General features: G+C 44.6%; 1 protein-coding gene across 2 annotated transcripts in view; it reads right to left on the bottom strand.

The window, feature by feature from the left end:
• The window catches only part of lyn (LYN proto-oncogene, Src family tyrosine kinase), a 147,350-nt gene that overhangs the window by 2,165 nt on the left and 129,775 nt on the right, over positions 1 to 15,410 (bottom strand). For both annotated transcript variants that reach the window (XM_038809384.1, XM_038809383.1), the window contains exons 11-12: positions 3,368 to 3,521; positions 679 to 810 (exon numbers count right to left, since the gene is read on the bottom strand). In XM_038809384.1, coding sequence (XP_038665312.1) covers positions 679 to 810; positions 3,368 to 3,521 — 286 coding nt within the window. The remainder of the gene's footprint in view (positions 1 to 678; positions 811 to 3,367; positions 3,522 to 15,410) is intronic.

Below are 15,410 nucleotides of genomic sequence, written 5' to 3'. Positions count from 1 at the left end.
TCACAGGGTAGCTGTTGTGATGTAGGATTTAAAATGTCACTCTCATTAAATGGGATTGCTATGAAATTGGGGCATATTATAGGGACAAAGTAGAGGGCACTTTATTAAAAATAACCATTTTCTTTTCTTGTCACAGATGCCACCTGATGTACTGCTAGTTTGATCCCCAGTGTAGAATTATCTAGGATGTGGAGATGCCGGCATTGGACTGGGGTGGGCACAGTAAGAAGTCTTACAACACCAGGTTAAAGTCCAACAGGTTTGTTTCAGACACGAGCTTTTAGAGCGCAGCTCCTTCCTCAGGTGAATTATCTAGAGTATTGCAATTGGCCTCAGTAGCAAGGATAAAATGCAGATGATTGCTATTAACAGATCCCTGTTGTAGCAGAGTGCATTTGTGAATGTTGGATAAAAATATGATAAGTTTCTGTGACATCCTCCACTGTAGACTGACCCTGCCCAAGTGGCTGGGTAAAAGACTAGGACAATGTACCAGAGTTCTGTCATCTTGCAGCAAGAGTTGAGGGGAGTGGAGAAAATGGAAGGCGAAGGATCCTTTGAACAAAAATATTTAAAGCCAAGTCAAATATCACTGCTGGAGGTAGTGATGCAGAGCAAAGAAAGCGTGCTGTAATATTATACCAGTGGCCAGCAACTGCTTGATGTGGGTTTTCTTACCTGGATATGGAATCTTTCCGTATGTGACTATTTCATACAGGAGTATCCCAAAGGACCAAACGTCTGACTTAATTGTGAAAGATCCGTAGCTTATAGCTTCAGGTGCTGTCCATTTAATTGGAAACTTAGCCCCTAAAACATAAAATATACTTTAATTATCTTTTAAATTCTGTTTGCTTTTTGGAACTCAACTGTCTCTTATGTGAGAAATAGGTAACCTGAAATCTGACATTGTACAAGGATAATATTAAACAGCTCTGTGTAAATATAACATGACTTCTCATCTTCCCTTCCCCCTATAAACTGCTCAGGAAAATAAACCAAGAAACAAGAGATTGATATTAACAAGAAACAGAAAATGTATCTGTAGAATGGAGTCAAAAGGAGTCAAAAGACGGTGTTGGAATCAAGCAAGGTCTGAAAATTAAATTGAAACGAAAATTTTCTGCTGATATGTTGTCGCAACTTATAATACCATAACTCTAACCAATTCTTTCAAGGCTCCATGATAATCCTTCACGGCAAGGTGGTTCTGGATTATGGTCATTATTGCTATCAGAGACAACTGCTTGAAAAGGGGATAAATCTCCCTGCCATTGATAATTTTCTCTCTTCGATATGTGAAAATCACATAAAAATTAATCACATTAATGTGAAAATCATTCCGTATAGGAACTACTGTGTACAGGGTACATGTTTGAGCTAGTACTGCTGTCCAAGAGAAACTGATACCACATTGATACTAAATTTTTCAACATGTCATGAATGCTTTCACCAGCATTTTCTAAACCTAGATGCAACCACAATTTTGTAAATTATATTCAAACTGTTGTCCCAAATGTGAATCAGCGTTTTAGTAATTGGGCAGCTTCAATTATCGCATCAGGAACAGCATCTCAGCTATAATTAAAGTATTTCAGACTAGTTCAGAACAAAAGATGTAGGCCTCATGATCACAAAGTGATTATAAACTAGGAGTTTGTGCATTTCCAACCTTACAATCTCACACAGTTCAATGTTATTGTATACCATGCTTTCCATTAAAACGGAGAGAGATTTTGTGTAAAATATGTTATATTACATTTAACAGCAGAGATGCACAAATATCATGTTTAGTGTCTCACAATGCAAGTGATAATTCAGGTTGAAGTAAGTTTGTTAATTTTCAATCCACGCAGGCACTTTCAACAGTTATCCAACAAAACAAGTCATGATTGTCATGCATCACAAATGTGCTGATATGGACTGCTACTAGTTTTTAAAAAAATTTCGAGTACCATTTCATTTTTTCCAATTAAGGGGCAATTTAGCGTGGCCAATCAGCCTGCACATCTTTGGGGCTAAACCCACACAAACAAGGGAAGAATGTGCAAACTCCACACAGGCACTGACCCAGAGCTGGGATCAAACCTGGGACCTTGGCGCCGTGAGGCAGCAGGGCTAACCCACTGTGCCACCGTGCTGCCTGTCACGTGAGAGTACCTTTAAGAAATGGGTGTTTAAGAAATGTACCTTTAAGAAATGGGTGTTTATCAGTGATGTCAGAATGTGGGTGGAGCTGGGCTGTCTGTCAGCTTATTACTTTTGTTTTAGGCTGTTTGCTGCAGGGTGTGTTTTAGTTTCGTTTTCAGAGCTGGGTAGCTGCAGTCACAGCCAGAAGGGGTATTAATCTCTCTCTCTGTAATCTAAAGAATGTAAATCGATCCTTTGGTGATTTAAAACTAATAACTGCTCTCAGTGGTGACTTTAACCTGATGTGCTTCAGTTAAATTTTTTTTTTAAAGTATTTGAATTAATGGTTGCTAAGATGTTCACTGTATGTTTTAAAAAGGTTAACTCGAGTTCATAGAATAAACATTGTTTTGCTTTAAAAAATACTTTTCCATTTCTGCTGTACCACACCTGTAGAGTGGGCCGTGTGCTCCCCATACCACAATCTAGTAAAAGTTGTGGGTCAGGTGAACTCCATGATACACTTTGGGGTTCTCTAAACCCTGGCCAATAAGCTGCCCCAGGACTGCTACTAGTTTTTCACCAAATACCTAACCACTCTAGAGTTACCAGGGTGCGTGGGATGATGGAGTAATTGGAAAGACAAAGATTTTTCTCATACAATGTCTACTAATCCAAAACTAAATTCGTAACAGTTTTGCTATCAACTGACATTACCACAAAATGTTGCTTATTTGATAAAGGTTCTTTTATTCTAACATCAGGCATGAAAAGATATCACTAATTTTCTGGATCGTTAGATAATAAATCCGACGACACTTGCTTGAAAAAGACTACATTTAAAATCAACTGGAAAGAGTCTGGAAGCATGATTACAGGAAAGTTACAGCAGCTCAGGGGGATTGGACATGAACTGAAAAATAAATCTCCTCTCTGCTTTTAAGATTCACTGAGCCAGGAAAAGTGTAAAGCAAGCTTTAGCCTCATTAAACCCTGGGAAAGTATGAACATTGTCAATGCCATTTCTGTCAAACAGGACAGATGGAGAAGGAAAATTCACCCTCAAATTCCTGAAGGAGCAGTAAAAGATCAGCTATCTTTCAGTTTTGTTTTACAACCAAGGAAGTAAACACCTTGCTTGAATTATTCTCCATTGATCATCAACCATAAGTTCATCTCTGCTTTGTGGAATTAACTTTTGTAAAATTCTAATTCCGCTTAGACTGTTTAAATGTACCTTCTTTGGCTGTGTACTCATTATCTTCAATTATTCGAGCAAGGCCAAAATCAGCAATTTTACACATCAGGTTAGCCGATACCAAAACATTAGCTGCTCGAAGATCTCGATGGATGTAATTTTTTCTTTCAATAAACGCCATTCCCTCTGCAATCTACAATAGAATGAAATGTATTTTAGGAATTAGATTGTCTCTTGCATGTTGCAGCATCAAATATTACAAATCGCAAATAAAACCATTTGGATATTATGTAATTTCTGGAAATTGATTAAAATACAATCCCCAGTGCAAATCCCATAGAAGAACTGAACCAAGAATGGAGCCATAGGGCCATACTGGCACCATAGAAAGTTAACAAATTCTAGAGGTCAGTTAAGTACTCCTGCCAATGTGGGCACATTGCTGGAACCCACCTGTCCCATTCAGCAGACATCCAGCACCTACTTACAATGGAGACTGGGTCTGCCCAAGTGTAATTGTCTGCCCCTAACCCCTACTACTGCTGTGCATCTTCTATCTCGCTGTCCCTAGTGTTCGACCCTATTCGAGGTCCCATCTGAGTTGGGGAAGTAGGGATGACCAGCACTGAAATTTTGTAAACTACCTAGATGATGCAGGTCCAACTGCTTTGTTTCCCTCTTTATGAAATTCTACTTTACTCAGTCAGAGTAAATATGTCACATGTGCATTTTTAAAATTCCCATGTCTAACACATTGAATAGATCTGTACTGAATTAAATTTTCTGTACTTCTGCCCAGATTTTACTATTCCATTGTAGTATTGTGCTTAATGGCCCTGCATGATCTTGGTAGTTCTACAAAATTTCAATGCTGGCCCAGAACACATGGTTTTGGTTGGCTGGGTCTCCCTGGCCTATTCGCACTTGCCTTCACCTCAGAGAAGAACCCGTACATTCGCGTTCTGGTTAGGTGTGGTCTGTGCACAATCTTTTGTTGCATTGGGCTCAACCCAGCGCCTGTGGAGGTGAAGTTCGCCCTGTTTAATGCTTCGATCCATAGTCTCCACCCCCTCGCCCCCCACCCCTGTGCCCAGCTCTTCCTCCCATATTAAACTCGTTTCATCCGGGGGGGGGGGGGGGGGGGGGGGGAAAGCTTACTCTTCCAATAGTCGTCCGAACAGGTCCCCACAGTTCCCTTTCCCTAGCTCGTCCGCATCCAACAGTTCCTCAACTAGCACGTGTCCTGGTGTCTGTGGGTATGTCGTCATTTCCCTATGGAACAGGTTCTTGACCTGTACGTACCTCATTTTTGTTCCCTTTCGGTGTATGGAACCTCTCCACGAGTTCCTCAGGGTCGCTAATCTGCCGTCGTAAAAGTCGCTAATCGTCAGTATCGCCTAGTCTCGTCTCCACTTTTGTAAGGTGACGTTCATTATTCTGGGCGTGAACCAGTGGTTGTTACAGGTGGGGGCCATAGTGGACATTTCTGTTAGACCAAAGTGTTATCTCATTTGACACCACGTTCGGAGAGTGGCTACTACCACTGGCCTGTGTTTGGTCGGGGGATGGAAGTGCGGTCGTGATGAAGGAGGGATATCCCTATGCAGAACTCTCCTCCATCCTCACCCATTCTACCCCCAGTTCCTCCACCCACCCCTCACTCTGCTGTGGCCACCCAGTGGTAGAACTGTAGGTTCTTATACTTCTTTTCCTTTGTACAACCTTTCTTGGATCCTCAGGTTCACCCCCCCTCCCCCCCCCCCCCCCCTTCAACACACACACAACTCCCATGATTAATTTGTCTACTGTATTGAAGGCAGGCCTTGGGGATGTGGATCAGGAGGGATCTGAACAGGATTGTTTGCACTCTCCCTATAGTGAGAGTGGGAGTATGCCCCATCTCTGCAGGTCTTTTTAAAAATTTTAAACTTCCTCCTCCAGACTCGTCAGGTTCCCTTTGTGGATTCGTTTGCAGTCGTGGGCTATTCGCATACTCCTATATAGCAGTGTATATTTTGTACCTTTTGTGAGAGCAGGTATGACTGATTGATTTCAACTCTGATCTCTGTGGGACATGCCTCTTAGAGAGTCCTATTCAGATAATCAGCTTTCACTTTACAGCGTTCCTGTCTCAACTTTGTGCTCAAAGACTTCAGATCATAAGTAGGGTTCTCATTATTTCAGACAGCAGCTGCTGGTGTCGATTCTGTTGCTATTTTCAGTTCCCATAGAGTCTAGACTAATCTTTTGTTTGAGATAGACAAGGGTTAAAAATAGCATGCTGGCCTATGTACCAGTTCCCAGATAGTGACGAGTAGCTGATCCAAGTAAATTACAGTCCACACAAGATCAACTTAAAGTGGCTATCTGGGATATTCCAGATGGCAGAGGGCAGTTTAGCTGCCTGGGGAGGCCACCTGGTGAGTGGCAGGGGGGAGCCAGTAGTCCAGGCAGGCCCAAAGGCCCCCGTGTGCAGCACAAGCCAATGTCAGCTGCCCAGGAGAGCACCATAATGCTGAAAAAGCAATTTTTTGAGTGTAAGTTGTGGAGAAAGGGCCCTCCGTTTTGAAGCGTCTTCTCCCTCGCTCAATTTCCAATGCATCCTGCTCCACTTTTCAAAGAGGAAGACATCGGATTTGCCCTCCAGGTTCAAACCCAACTGAAGTATCCTCAATTGGAGGGTGCACCAGCCTCTTGGAACATTAATGGACTAGTCTAGGGTAAGTCAGAATGATTGACTGTTTCTCCACAGTGTCAGGCTGAACTGTGGATGCCCAGAGTGACGTTCAGAAGCCAGCAGGGGAAATCCAACCAATGGAAAATAAACTTTGTTCCTCGCCCTGAAATATTGCCAGACCTTTTGAGGATTAAAAATTTTTTTTTATTCATCTTTAAATACAGGTACAGGAAACTTTGTTGCAAACAGTGCTGTAGCAGTTCTGGAAATCAACAACATGCAAAGAAAAACACGAGGTCTGGATCACCACTTAATCAACGCAAACAGCTTCAGCATCAAACACATTTTGCACTCGAGGGTTTGCATCCTATTTTAGATACAATAACAGTGTCCTCTCAATTGTGAAAATAAGCCTCTCCCTATTCCTTTCAAAAATGTGACTGGTAGCTAGAACAAAGAAAAAACCAATTCTCTGCCGCCCTGAGAATATATATATGGGCAAGATTTTTAAGATGGTGAGGAGAGATCTCCCAATCTGTCACCCGGAAAATCATGGCAGTCCCATAGCCACTGAACGCTCATTGACTTGAAACAAGATTTCAACCCACCCATCGGGCAGGGGTCCTGCCTCAGAGAGGTACCAGACAATCTGAATGCTCGGCTGCTCCGCACAGTAGTCCCAGCAGCCAGTGCAGCAGGCGGTCAGGACTACCACAAGTAGTCCCCAGTTTCTACGTCCCAGAGTCCAGGAACATGCTGGGTGTCTTACAGCAAGGAGAGAACATAAAGCCCAGGATTGGGGGAGGGGAAGAGGGTAAACTAGAGGGAGCACCCGCCAGGGGTAGGTATTCGGGAAGGGAGCCCGATGTGGATTGGGAACCCTCAAGGGAGGCACCCCACTTCTCACCAGAGGCCTGCGCAGAGTGACACGCCAGTCTTCCCTTGCCCCAAAATCCTCCCACCAGCCACAAAATTGAGCCAAGTTGGAAAGTGTCCATTAAGTGAACCATTACTGACTACTTAAAGGCCTCAATTAGGGAAAGGATGGGTGGGCCACCCTAGGCCTCACTTGCTCGACATAAAATTACAGATAGGTCAGGTGGCTGGATGGCCACCCGTGGAATCTTTTGTGGGTTTAGGGCGTTGCAAACTTCTGGTCAGTGTCTTTTCTAATACAGAGTACTCATTCACAAACTTACTGTAAATGCGCAAGGACTAGGATAACAAGCCACAATACTTCCCAGTCACAATACTTCCCAGTCACAATACTTCCCAGTCACAATACTTCCCAGTCACAAGATAACTGAATGTAGCCTTGGGGAAGATTCAAAAGTTGATGACCAGCATCCTTTTCGTAAATCTGTACATATAAAAATAAATTATGCTGAGCCAGTTAAATCCAAAATGGGAACTTCTGATGACACGAGCATAATTCTTTTGTACAAATATAGATAGATAGGAGATTCTGTGGGAACGAGAGAGACTCGCGGTTGGTGTGTTGCCTCCCAGGTGCCAGGGTCCGTGATGTCTCGGATCATGTTTTCGGGATCCTTAAGTGGGAGGGGGAGCAGCCCCAAGTCGTGGTCCACATAGGTAGGAAAAGGGATAGGTGTGTAAGGCAGGAATTCAGGGAGCTAGGGTGGAAACTTAGATCTAGGACAAACAGAGTTATTATCTCTGGGTTGTTACCCGTGCCACGTGCTAGTGAGACGAGGAATAGGGAGAGAGAGCAGTTGAACACGTGGCTACAGGGATGGTGCAGGAGGGAAGGTTTCAGATTCCTGGATAATTGGGCTCATTCTGGGGTAGGTGGGACCTCTACAAACGGGATGGTCTACACCTGGACCAGAGGGGTACCAATATCCTGGGGGGAAATTTGCTACTGCTCTTTGGGAGGGTTTAAACTAGTTCAGCAGAGAATTGGGAACCTGAATTGTAGCTCCAGTATACAGGAGGTTGAGAGTAGTGAGGTCATGAGTAAGGTTTCAAAGTTGCAGGAGTGTACTGGCAGGCAGGAAGGTGGTTTAAAGTGTGTCTTCTTCAATGCCAGGAGCATCCGGAATAAGGTGGGTGAACCTGCGGCATGGGTTGGTACCTGGGACTTCGATGTTGTGGCCATTTCGGTGACATGGCTAGAGCAGGGACAGGAATGGTTGTTGCAGGTGCCAGGGTTTAGATATTTCAGTAAGCTCAGGGAAGGTGGTAAAAGAGGGGGATGGGTGGCATTGTTAGTCAAGGACAGTATTACGGTGGCAGAAAGGAAGTTTGATGTGGACTCGTCTACTGGTAGTATGGGCTGAGGTTAGAAACAGGAAAGGAGAGGTCACCCTGTTAGGGGTTTTCTATAGGCCTCCGAAAAGTTCCAGAGATGTAGAGGAAAGGATTGCAAAGATGATCTGGATAGGAGCGAAAGCAACAGGGTAGTTGTTATGGGGGACTTTAACTTTCCAAATATTGACTGGAAACGCTATAGTTTGAGTACTTTAGATAGGTCCGTTTTTGTCCAATGTGTGCAGGAGGGTTTCCTGACACAGTATGTAGATAGGCCCAATGAGAGGCGAGGCCATATTGGATTTGGTACTGGGTAATGAACCAGAACAGATGTTAGATTTGGAGGTAGGTGAGCACTTTGGTGATAGTGACGACAATTCGATTATGTTTACTTTAGTGATGGAAAGGGATAGGTATATACCGCAGGGCAAGAGTTATATCTGGGGGAAAGGCAATTATGATGCGATGAGGCAAGACATAGGATGCATGGGATGCAGAGGAAAACTACAGGCGATAGGCACAATGGAAATGTGGAGCCTGTTCAAGGAACAGCTACTGCGTGTCCTTGATAAGTATGTACCTGTCAGGCAGGGAGGACGTGGTCGAGCGAGGGAACCGTGGTTTACTAAAGCAGTTGAAACACTTGTCAAGAGGAAGAAGGAGGCTTGTGTAAAGATGAGACGTGAAGGTTCAGTTGGGGCGTTCGAGAGTTACAAGTTAGCTAGGAAGGACCTAAAGAGAGAGCCAAGAAGAGCCAGGAGGGGACATGAGAAGTCTTTGGCAGGTAGGATCAAGGATAACCCTAAAGCTTTCTATAGATATGTCAGGAATAAAAGAATGACTAGGGTAGGAGTAGGGCCAGTCAAGGACAGTAGTGGGAAGTTGTGCGTGGAGTCCGAGGAGATAGGAGAGGTGCTAAATGAATATTTTTCATCAGTATTCACACAGGAAAAGGACAATGTTGTCGAGGAAAATACTGAGATTCAGGCTACTAGACTAGAAGGTCTTGAGGTTCATAAGGAGGCGGCGTTAGCAATTCTGGAAAGTGTGTAAATAGATAAGTCCCCTGGGCCGGATGGGATTTATCCTAGGATTCTCTGGAAAGCTAGGGAGGAGATTTCTGAGCCTTTGGCTTAGATCTTTGTCATCTTTGTCTACAGGAATAGTGCCAGAAGACTGGAGGATAGTAAATGTTGTCCCCTTGTTCAAGAAGGGGAGTAGAGGCAACCCCGGTAACTATAGACCAGTGAGCCTTAATTCTGTTGTGGGCAAAGTCTTGGAAAGGTTTATAAGAGATAGGATGTATAATCATCTGGAAAGGAATAATTTGATTAGAGATAGTCAACGCGGTTTTGTGAAGAATAGGTCGTGCCTCACAAAACTTATTGAGTTCTTTGAGAAGGTGACCAAACAGGTGGGTGAAGGTAAAGCAGTTGATGTGGTGTATATGGATTTCAGTAAAGCGTTTGATAAGGTTCCCCACGGTAGACTATTGCAGAAAATACAGAGGCATGGGATTCAGGGTGATTTAGCAGTTTGGATCAGAAATTGGCTGGTTGGAAGAAGACAAAGGGTGGTGGTTGATGGGAAATGTTTAGACTGGAGTCCAGTTACTAGTGGTGTACCACAAGGATCTGTTTTGGGGCCACAGCTGTTTGTCATTTTTATAAATGACCTGGAGGAGGGCATAGAAGCATGGGTGAGTAAATTAGCAGATTACACTAAAGTCGGTGGAGTTGTGGACAGTGCGGAAGGATGTTACAAGTTACAGAGGGACATAGATAAGCTGCAGCGCTGGGCTGAGAGGTGGCAAATGGAGTTTAATGCAGAAAAGTGTGAGGTGATTCAGTTTGGAAGGAATAACAGGAAGACAGGGCTAATGTAAAGATTCTTTGTAGTGTGGATGAGCAGAGAGATCTCGGTGTCCATGTACATAGATCCCTGAAAGTTGCCACCCAGGTTGATAGGGTTGTTAAGAAGGCGTACAGTGTGTTAGCTTTTATTGGTAGAGGGATTGAGTTTCAGAGCCACGAGGTCATGTTGCAGCTGTACAAAACTCTGGTGCGGCCACATTTGGAGTATTGCATGCAATTCTGGTCGCCGCATTATAGGAAGGATGTGGAAGCATTGGAAAGGATGCAGAGGAGATTTACCAGAATGTTGCCTGGTATGGAGGGAAGATCTTATGAGGGAAGGCTGAGGAACTTGAAGCTGTTTTTGTTAGAGAGAAGAAGGTTAAGAGGTGACTTAATTGAGGCATACAAGATGATCAGAGGATTAGATAGGGTGACAGTGAGAGCCTTTTTCCTCTGATGGTGATGTCTGGCACGAGGGGACATAGCTTTAAATTGAGGGGAGATAGATATAGGACAGATGTCAGAGGTAGTTTCTTTACTCAGAGAATAGTAAGAGTGTGGAATGCCCTGCCTGTAACAATAGTGGACTCGCCAACACTAAATGGTCATTGGATAGGCATATGGACGATAAGGGAATAGTGTAGATGGGCTTCAGAGTGGTTTCTCAGGTCGGCGCAACATCGAGGGCTGCGCTGTAATGTTCTATGGTCTAAACCTATGAGAAAAATGCGAGTGTTAGAGATAACCGAAGAACGAGTCCATTTATCACTAAAGTGACAACAGCCATTGAAGAGTTATTTTTGTGGAGTAGGTGAATGTATAGAAACAAAATGCTGCTCTGTATAATGTGGGTGGGGGGGGGGGGGGGGGGGGGGGGGGGGGAATATTCCATGCATCGGTTTATCTACGTCAGCTACATTATTAGTGAGACACACTATGGGGGAGTTATTGCAAACTACCTTTATTAAGCAGGATTAGAATGCTACACAATGTTTTTTTTTTTCAATGCACAGGATTCCATTTTGCTCTGCAATTACTGCAGTATCCCCTTTCTGAATAAGGATGAAAACACATTCACCCAATTGTTTCCCCAGAAATCTAAGGGGCACAGATTAGAACGTAGTTTTGGTCATGAATTTTTGTCGTGTGGTGGTAAACCAGGTGTGGGGATGAGGTAGTGGTATTGTGGTATGTCACTGGACTAGTAATCCAAAGGCCCAGACTAACTGGGGACATGGGTTCAAATCACATGGATTTGAACCTGGTGGAATTTAAATTCAATTATACATCTGGAATTGCAATACTGGTGAATCAAATGTAACAACAGGGTGTGATCTAACAGAAAGGTTTCTGGTGTGATTTCAGACGGGTTTGGCTGGGAGTTTCTCCTCAGCTCTGTTGGCGAGTTTCCCACCACTACCTAAACACATGTCACGTTTTTGGGCCCTGGTGAGTTTCTCCCCAATCCAGGCCACACTAAGAATATTTTCCATTACTGGGGAGTTGACTCACTGGTCAGATCAGCTCCTCAGAGATCGGGCCACCATTTTGAAAAGGTGCCCCGTGAGCTTGAGGGTCCCCCGCACACAGGCAATGTAACCCCCCACCCCCATGGGCAATGTCACTCACTACACCCCCCAAGTGAGGACACCCGCTATGGGTCGCTGAGGGACTCCTGTTTTCAGGCCTTCCCACCCCCCTTTACCACCCCCCACCCCCCCAATGTTCTGGAGGCCCCTTCATATCCACCCTTCACCTCCTCCATACCCCCTTTCATGGGCATGGCCCCCTCAAGCAGTGGCCCATGGCAGTGCTCCTGCAGCACCACCTGGTCACCTTGGCAGTGCTAAGGTGCCCAGGTGCCAGGGGAGAGCCAGGATGCCTCCTGCCCTGACCCAATGGCCTGGGAGATCCAGTGTCAGCACGGTTATGTGGCTTCTTATCTGGTTAGATCTCGCTAGACGCAATAGCTGTTGGGAAGCCCGAGGGGGGCCTTTCCCCGCATCCACCTACTGTGCCCTGCTCCAATTGTGGCAAGATGTGGCCGGTATGATGAGTGCAGTTATCCATTTAAACAAAAAGGATAAAATTAAAACGAATAGTATGTTTTAAAAATAAATTTAGAGTACACAACTCTTTTTGTCCCTCACATAAGGGGCAATTTAGCATGGCCAATCAATCGACCCTGCACATCTTTTGGTTTGTGGGGTCGAGACCCACGCAGACACGGGGAGAACGTGCAATCTTCACACGTATAGTTACCCGGGATCGAACCCAGGTCCTTGGCGCCGTGTGGCAGCAAAATGAATATTAAATTAGTCAAAATTATTGCAACATTTGCCTGCACTGTCACCTAATAACAAAAAACTGTTAAAACAACCCTTCTTTCTCATTTATATAGAAACAGATAAAATCATTAAATTGTTTGCCAAACTTTGGTACGTTTGCTGACTTCCTCCATTCAACTCCTGAAGGTACTTAATGAAGCTGGGGTATAATTCTACAGTGCTTGCACTGTCCTTCAAATTCTTGATATCACATCATCCAAATACTCAGTTCAGGGGAACAGTGGCAGCTGATCAGGGCATTGTCATAATTGTGTTATGATTTCAGTTGAGACCAATGACATGTTTTAGGGTTTTTTTTAAAGAATCTGGAAACCTGGGTATTTATTCAAAGAATGAAGCCTGAACGTTCACTGTTGAAAACAAAATAATTTTTCTGAACCACAATCACAGAACGCTTAAGGCAGCCCTCCTCACCGGCGGGGTCTTCCAATCCTGCTGAAGCTGACCCCCCCCCCCCCCCCCCCACCTCCGCGGTGGGTTCCCCAGCAGCCAGGTGTGCTAAAGCCCCTTGACTTTGGCGGGGCCTGAAGATCCCACTGGAAGCCAATGGCTTGTCGCAGGAAACTCACTACTGGGGGTAGGCCCAAACCCAACCTTAGCATCTACCTTTTAACTTAAATAGTGTTATGTTAAAGATATGAAAAGTACAATGAGCTCAGTCAATTGTAAGCTATCACTTTACCTTCAACACTCATTATACACGCAACCTCCCTCCTCTCCTCCCCCCCCCCCCCCCCCTCTGCTGCCCCCATATTCATATAAAATATCTTGGGTTTTTCACTTAATCCCAGCAGGTTATCAAATTAGGTGGGCAACACCTCTTTCTCATCCTCCTTTTCCCCCCACCCCCAATTCTAGAAAAGAGGCAATGAGGGGGGGGGGGGGGGGGGGGGGGGGTAGGGAGGAGGTGCAGTGGTGGATCTAGCCATCTCTGTGGCTGCCAGTCGAGACCCTCTCGCCTCCACAAGATTCCAATGTCGGTTTTCTTGTTAATGTCAGAATGCTATCTAGTCATGCAATAAGCCCAGATGGTTGGAACCAAGCCAACAGAGGCAGCTGTACCTATGCATCATTGACTTTTACCCAGTAATTTACCAAGCATACCTAAAATACAGTGTACATAATTTTGGAAAGGCATTTAGAAAAGGTGCTAAATTCAAAACAACATTGAAATAAATTATACATACTTTTTATTAAAAGGCCAGAAATCTATTTAAATTCAAACTGAAGGTTAAATGTAGTAATCACAGATCCTATGAAGTAAGGAAGCTTATTGACACAAACCCTATATGGGGGTATGGTGAAGGAGAGGAAAGAGTTCAATGACCCAGATTCCCCAGCTACAAGTGTAGTCTAGCTTCAGTCACTTTCAACGCTGCTTGTATGTTGAATAGGTACCAACAAATAGGTAAAACACATCTGTTTTCAAAACATGTACATTATGCTCCAGTAATATTTAGATCAGCAAGTGTTCATTTTCTCAGTTCCCATTTTTGATGCACTTGCGGGAAATATGACTAGTGTTACATTTTTTTTTTCCAATTTGGTGTGTTTGAACTAATGAAACTAAAAATTAGGTTTCTGCAGAAATTACCACAAATCTTTCTAAAAATAAAGAATTCCAGAAACTACATGTAAAAAAAAAAAATCCTCTGGGTAGTCGTTATGTTGATTGTTAGTTTTGTTGTAGTTCATTTGGTGAAGGTACTCCCACAATACTGACCCCAAAGCAAGAAAGGAATGACTATAATGCAACTGTCCAAATCAGGATGATGTAGGACCTGGAGCTGATGGTGGTCATGTGTACTACTGCCTTTGTCCTGGGTGGTATAGACCATTGGTTTTGGGAAGTTAGCATCAGTTTAAGTTATGAGCAACTTAACAAGTAACAGAATAGAAAAGCCCTGAAGTTCCACAGGGGTTCTTCTGCTGTTATTACAGCAACACACCCAGAGTGATGTGCAAATGTTGCTTTAGTTTTCTGTTGCTCTCCAAATGAAACAACCCCATGGAATTTTAGAAAAATGCTGCATTTTCCTAAAGAATCCAGAGCATGATATTTAGATGTTCAAATTATGGTTATTTAGTGATTTTTTTGGGGGGGGGGGGGGGGGGGGGGGAAGAAAAGAGTGAGAGCAACCCCAGGGTAAGGAACAGCAGTGGGGAAAGAAAGAGACAGACAGATGGCTGGAGGAAAGAAAAACACCAAGTGACGGGACAGCGAGACGCAAGCAGCAGCAGCAGCAGCAGCAGCGAGGGTAAGGCGCATGAGCAACAGACGTGCAGGCAGGCGGCCCCACAAGACGAGACGGAGGTACAGGCGAGGCTGAAAGCGAAAACGATGGTGGACAGAGCAGGAGCAGGACGCAGCGACCAGCATAAAGGAGGCGCTCTGGTCGGAGCTCTAAGCAATGATGAAGGAGACGACACACAAAATGCAGCAGACCATCAAAGGCCTGGAAAGGGAAGTGAAGACGCAGAAAAAAAACACTTCTGGAGTTGGAAAGGGCCGCCTCGGACCAGAGCGACAGGTTGATAACCCCAGAAGCCGAGGTCAAAAGGTTAGTAACGGCCCAGGGGAGCCTAAGAGGGAAAGTGGAGGACCAGGAAAATAGGTCCAGATGGCAGAACATTAAAATAGTGGGTCTGCCAGTGGGGATAGAGGGCAGAGACCCAACAGGCTACATCACCCAAAGGATGCAAGCTAGTGGGAGAGGAGGTATTCCCAAACCCACCAGAAATAGACAGGGCGCACAGGTCTCTCCGACCCAAGCCCAAAGCCGGGGATCAGCCCAGAGCAATTATTGCGAAGCTGCACCGGTTCCAAGACCGGGAGAGAATCATAAAGTGGACCCGGAAAACGAAACAGAGCACGTGGGAAGAGAAGATCATAAGGGTGCAGCAGGACATTGGGGCGGACCTGGCCAAAA

This window comes from Scyliorhinus canicula, chromosome 10 (genome assembly GCF_902713615.1).
Source record: "Scyliorhinus canicula chromosome 10, sScyCan1.1, whole genome shotgun sequence".
NCBI lineage: Eukaryota > Metazoa > Chordata > Chondrichthyes > Carcharhiniformes > Scyliorhinidae > Scyliorhinus > Scyliorhinus canicula.
This window is presented reverse-complemented; position numbering and strand designations above follow the sequence as displayed.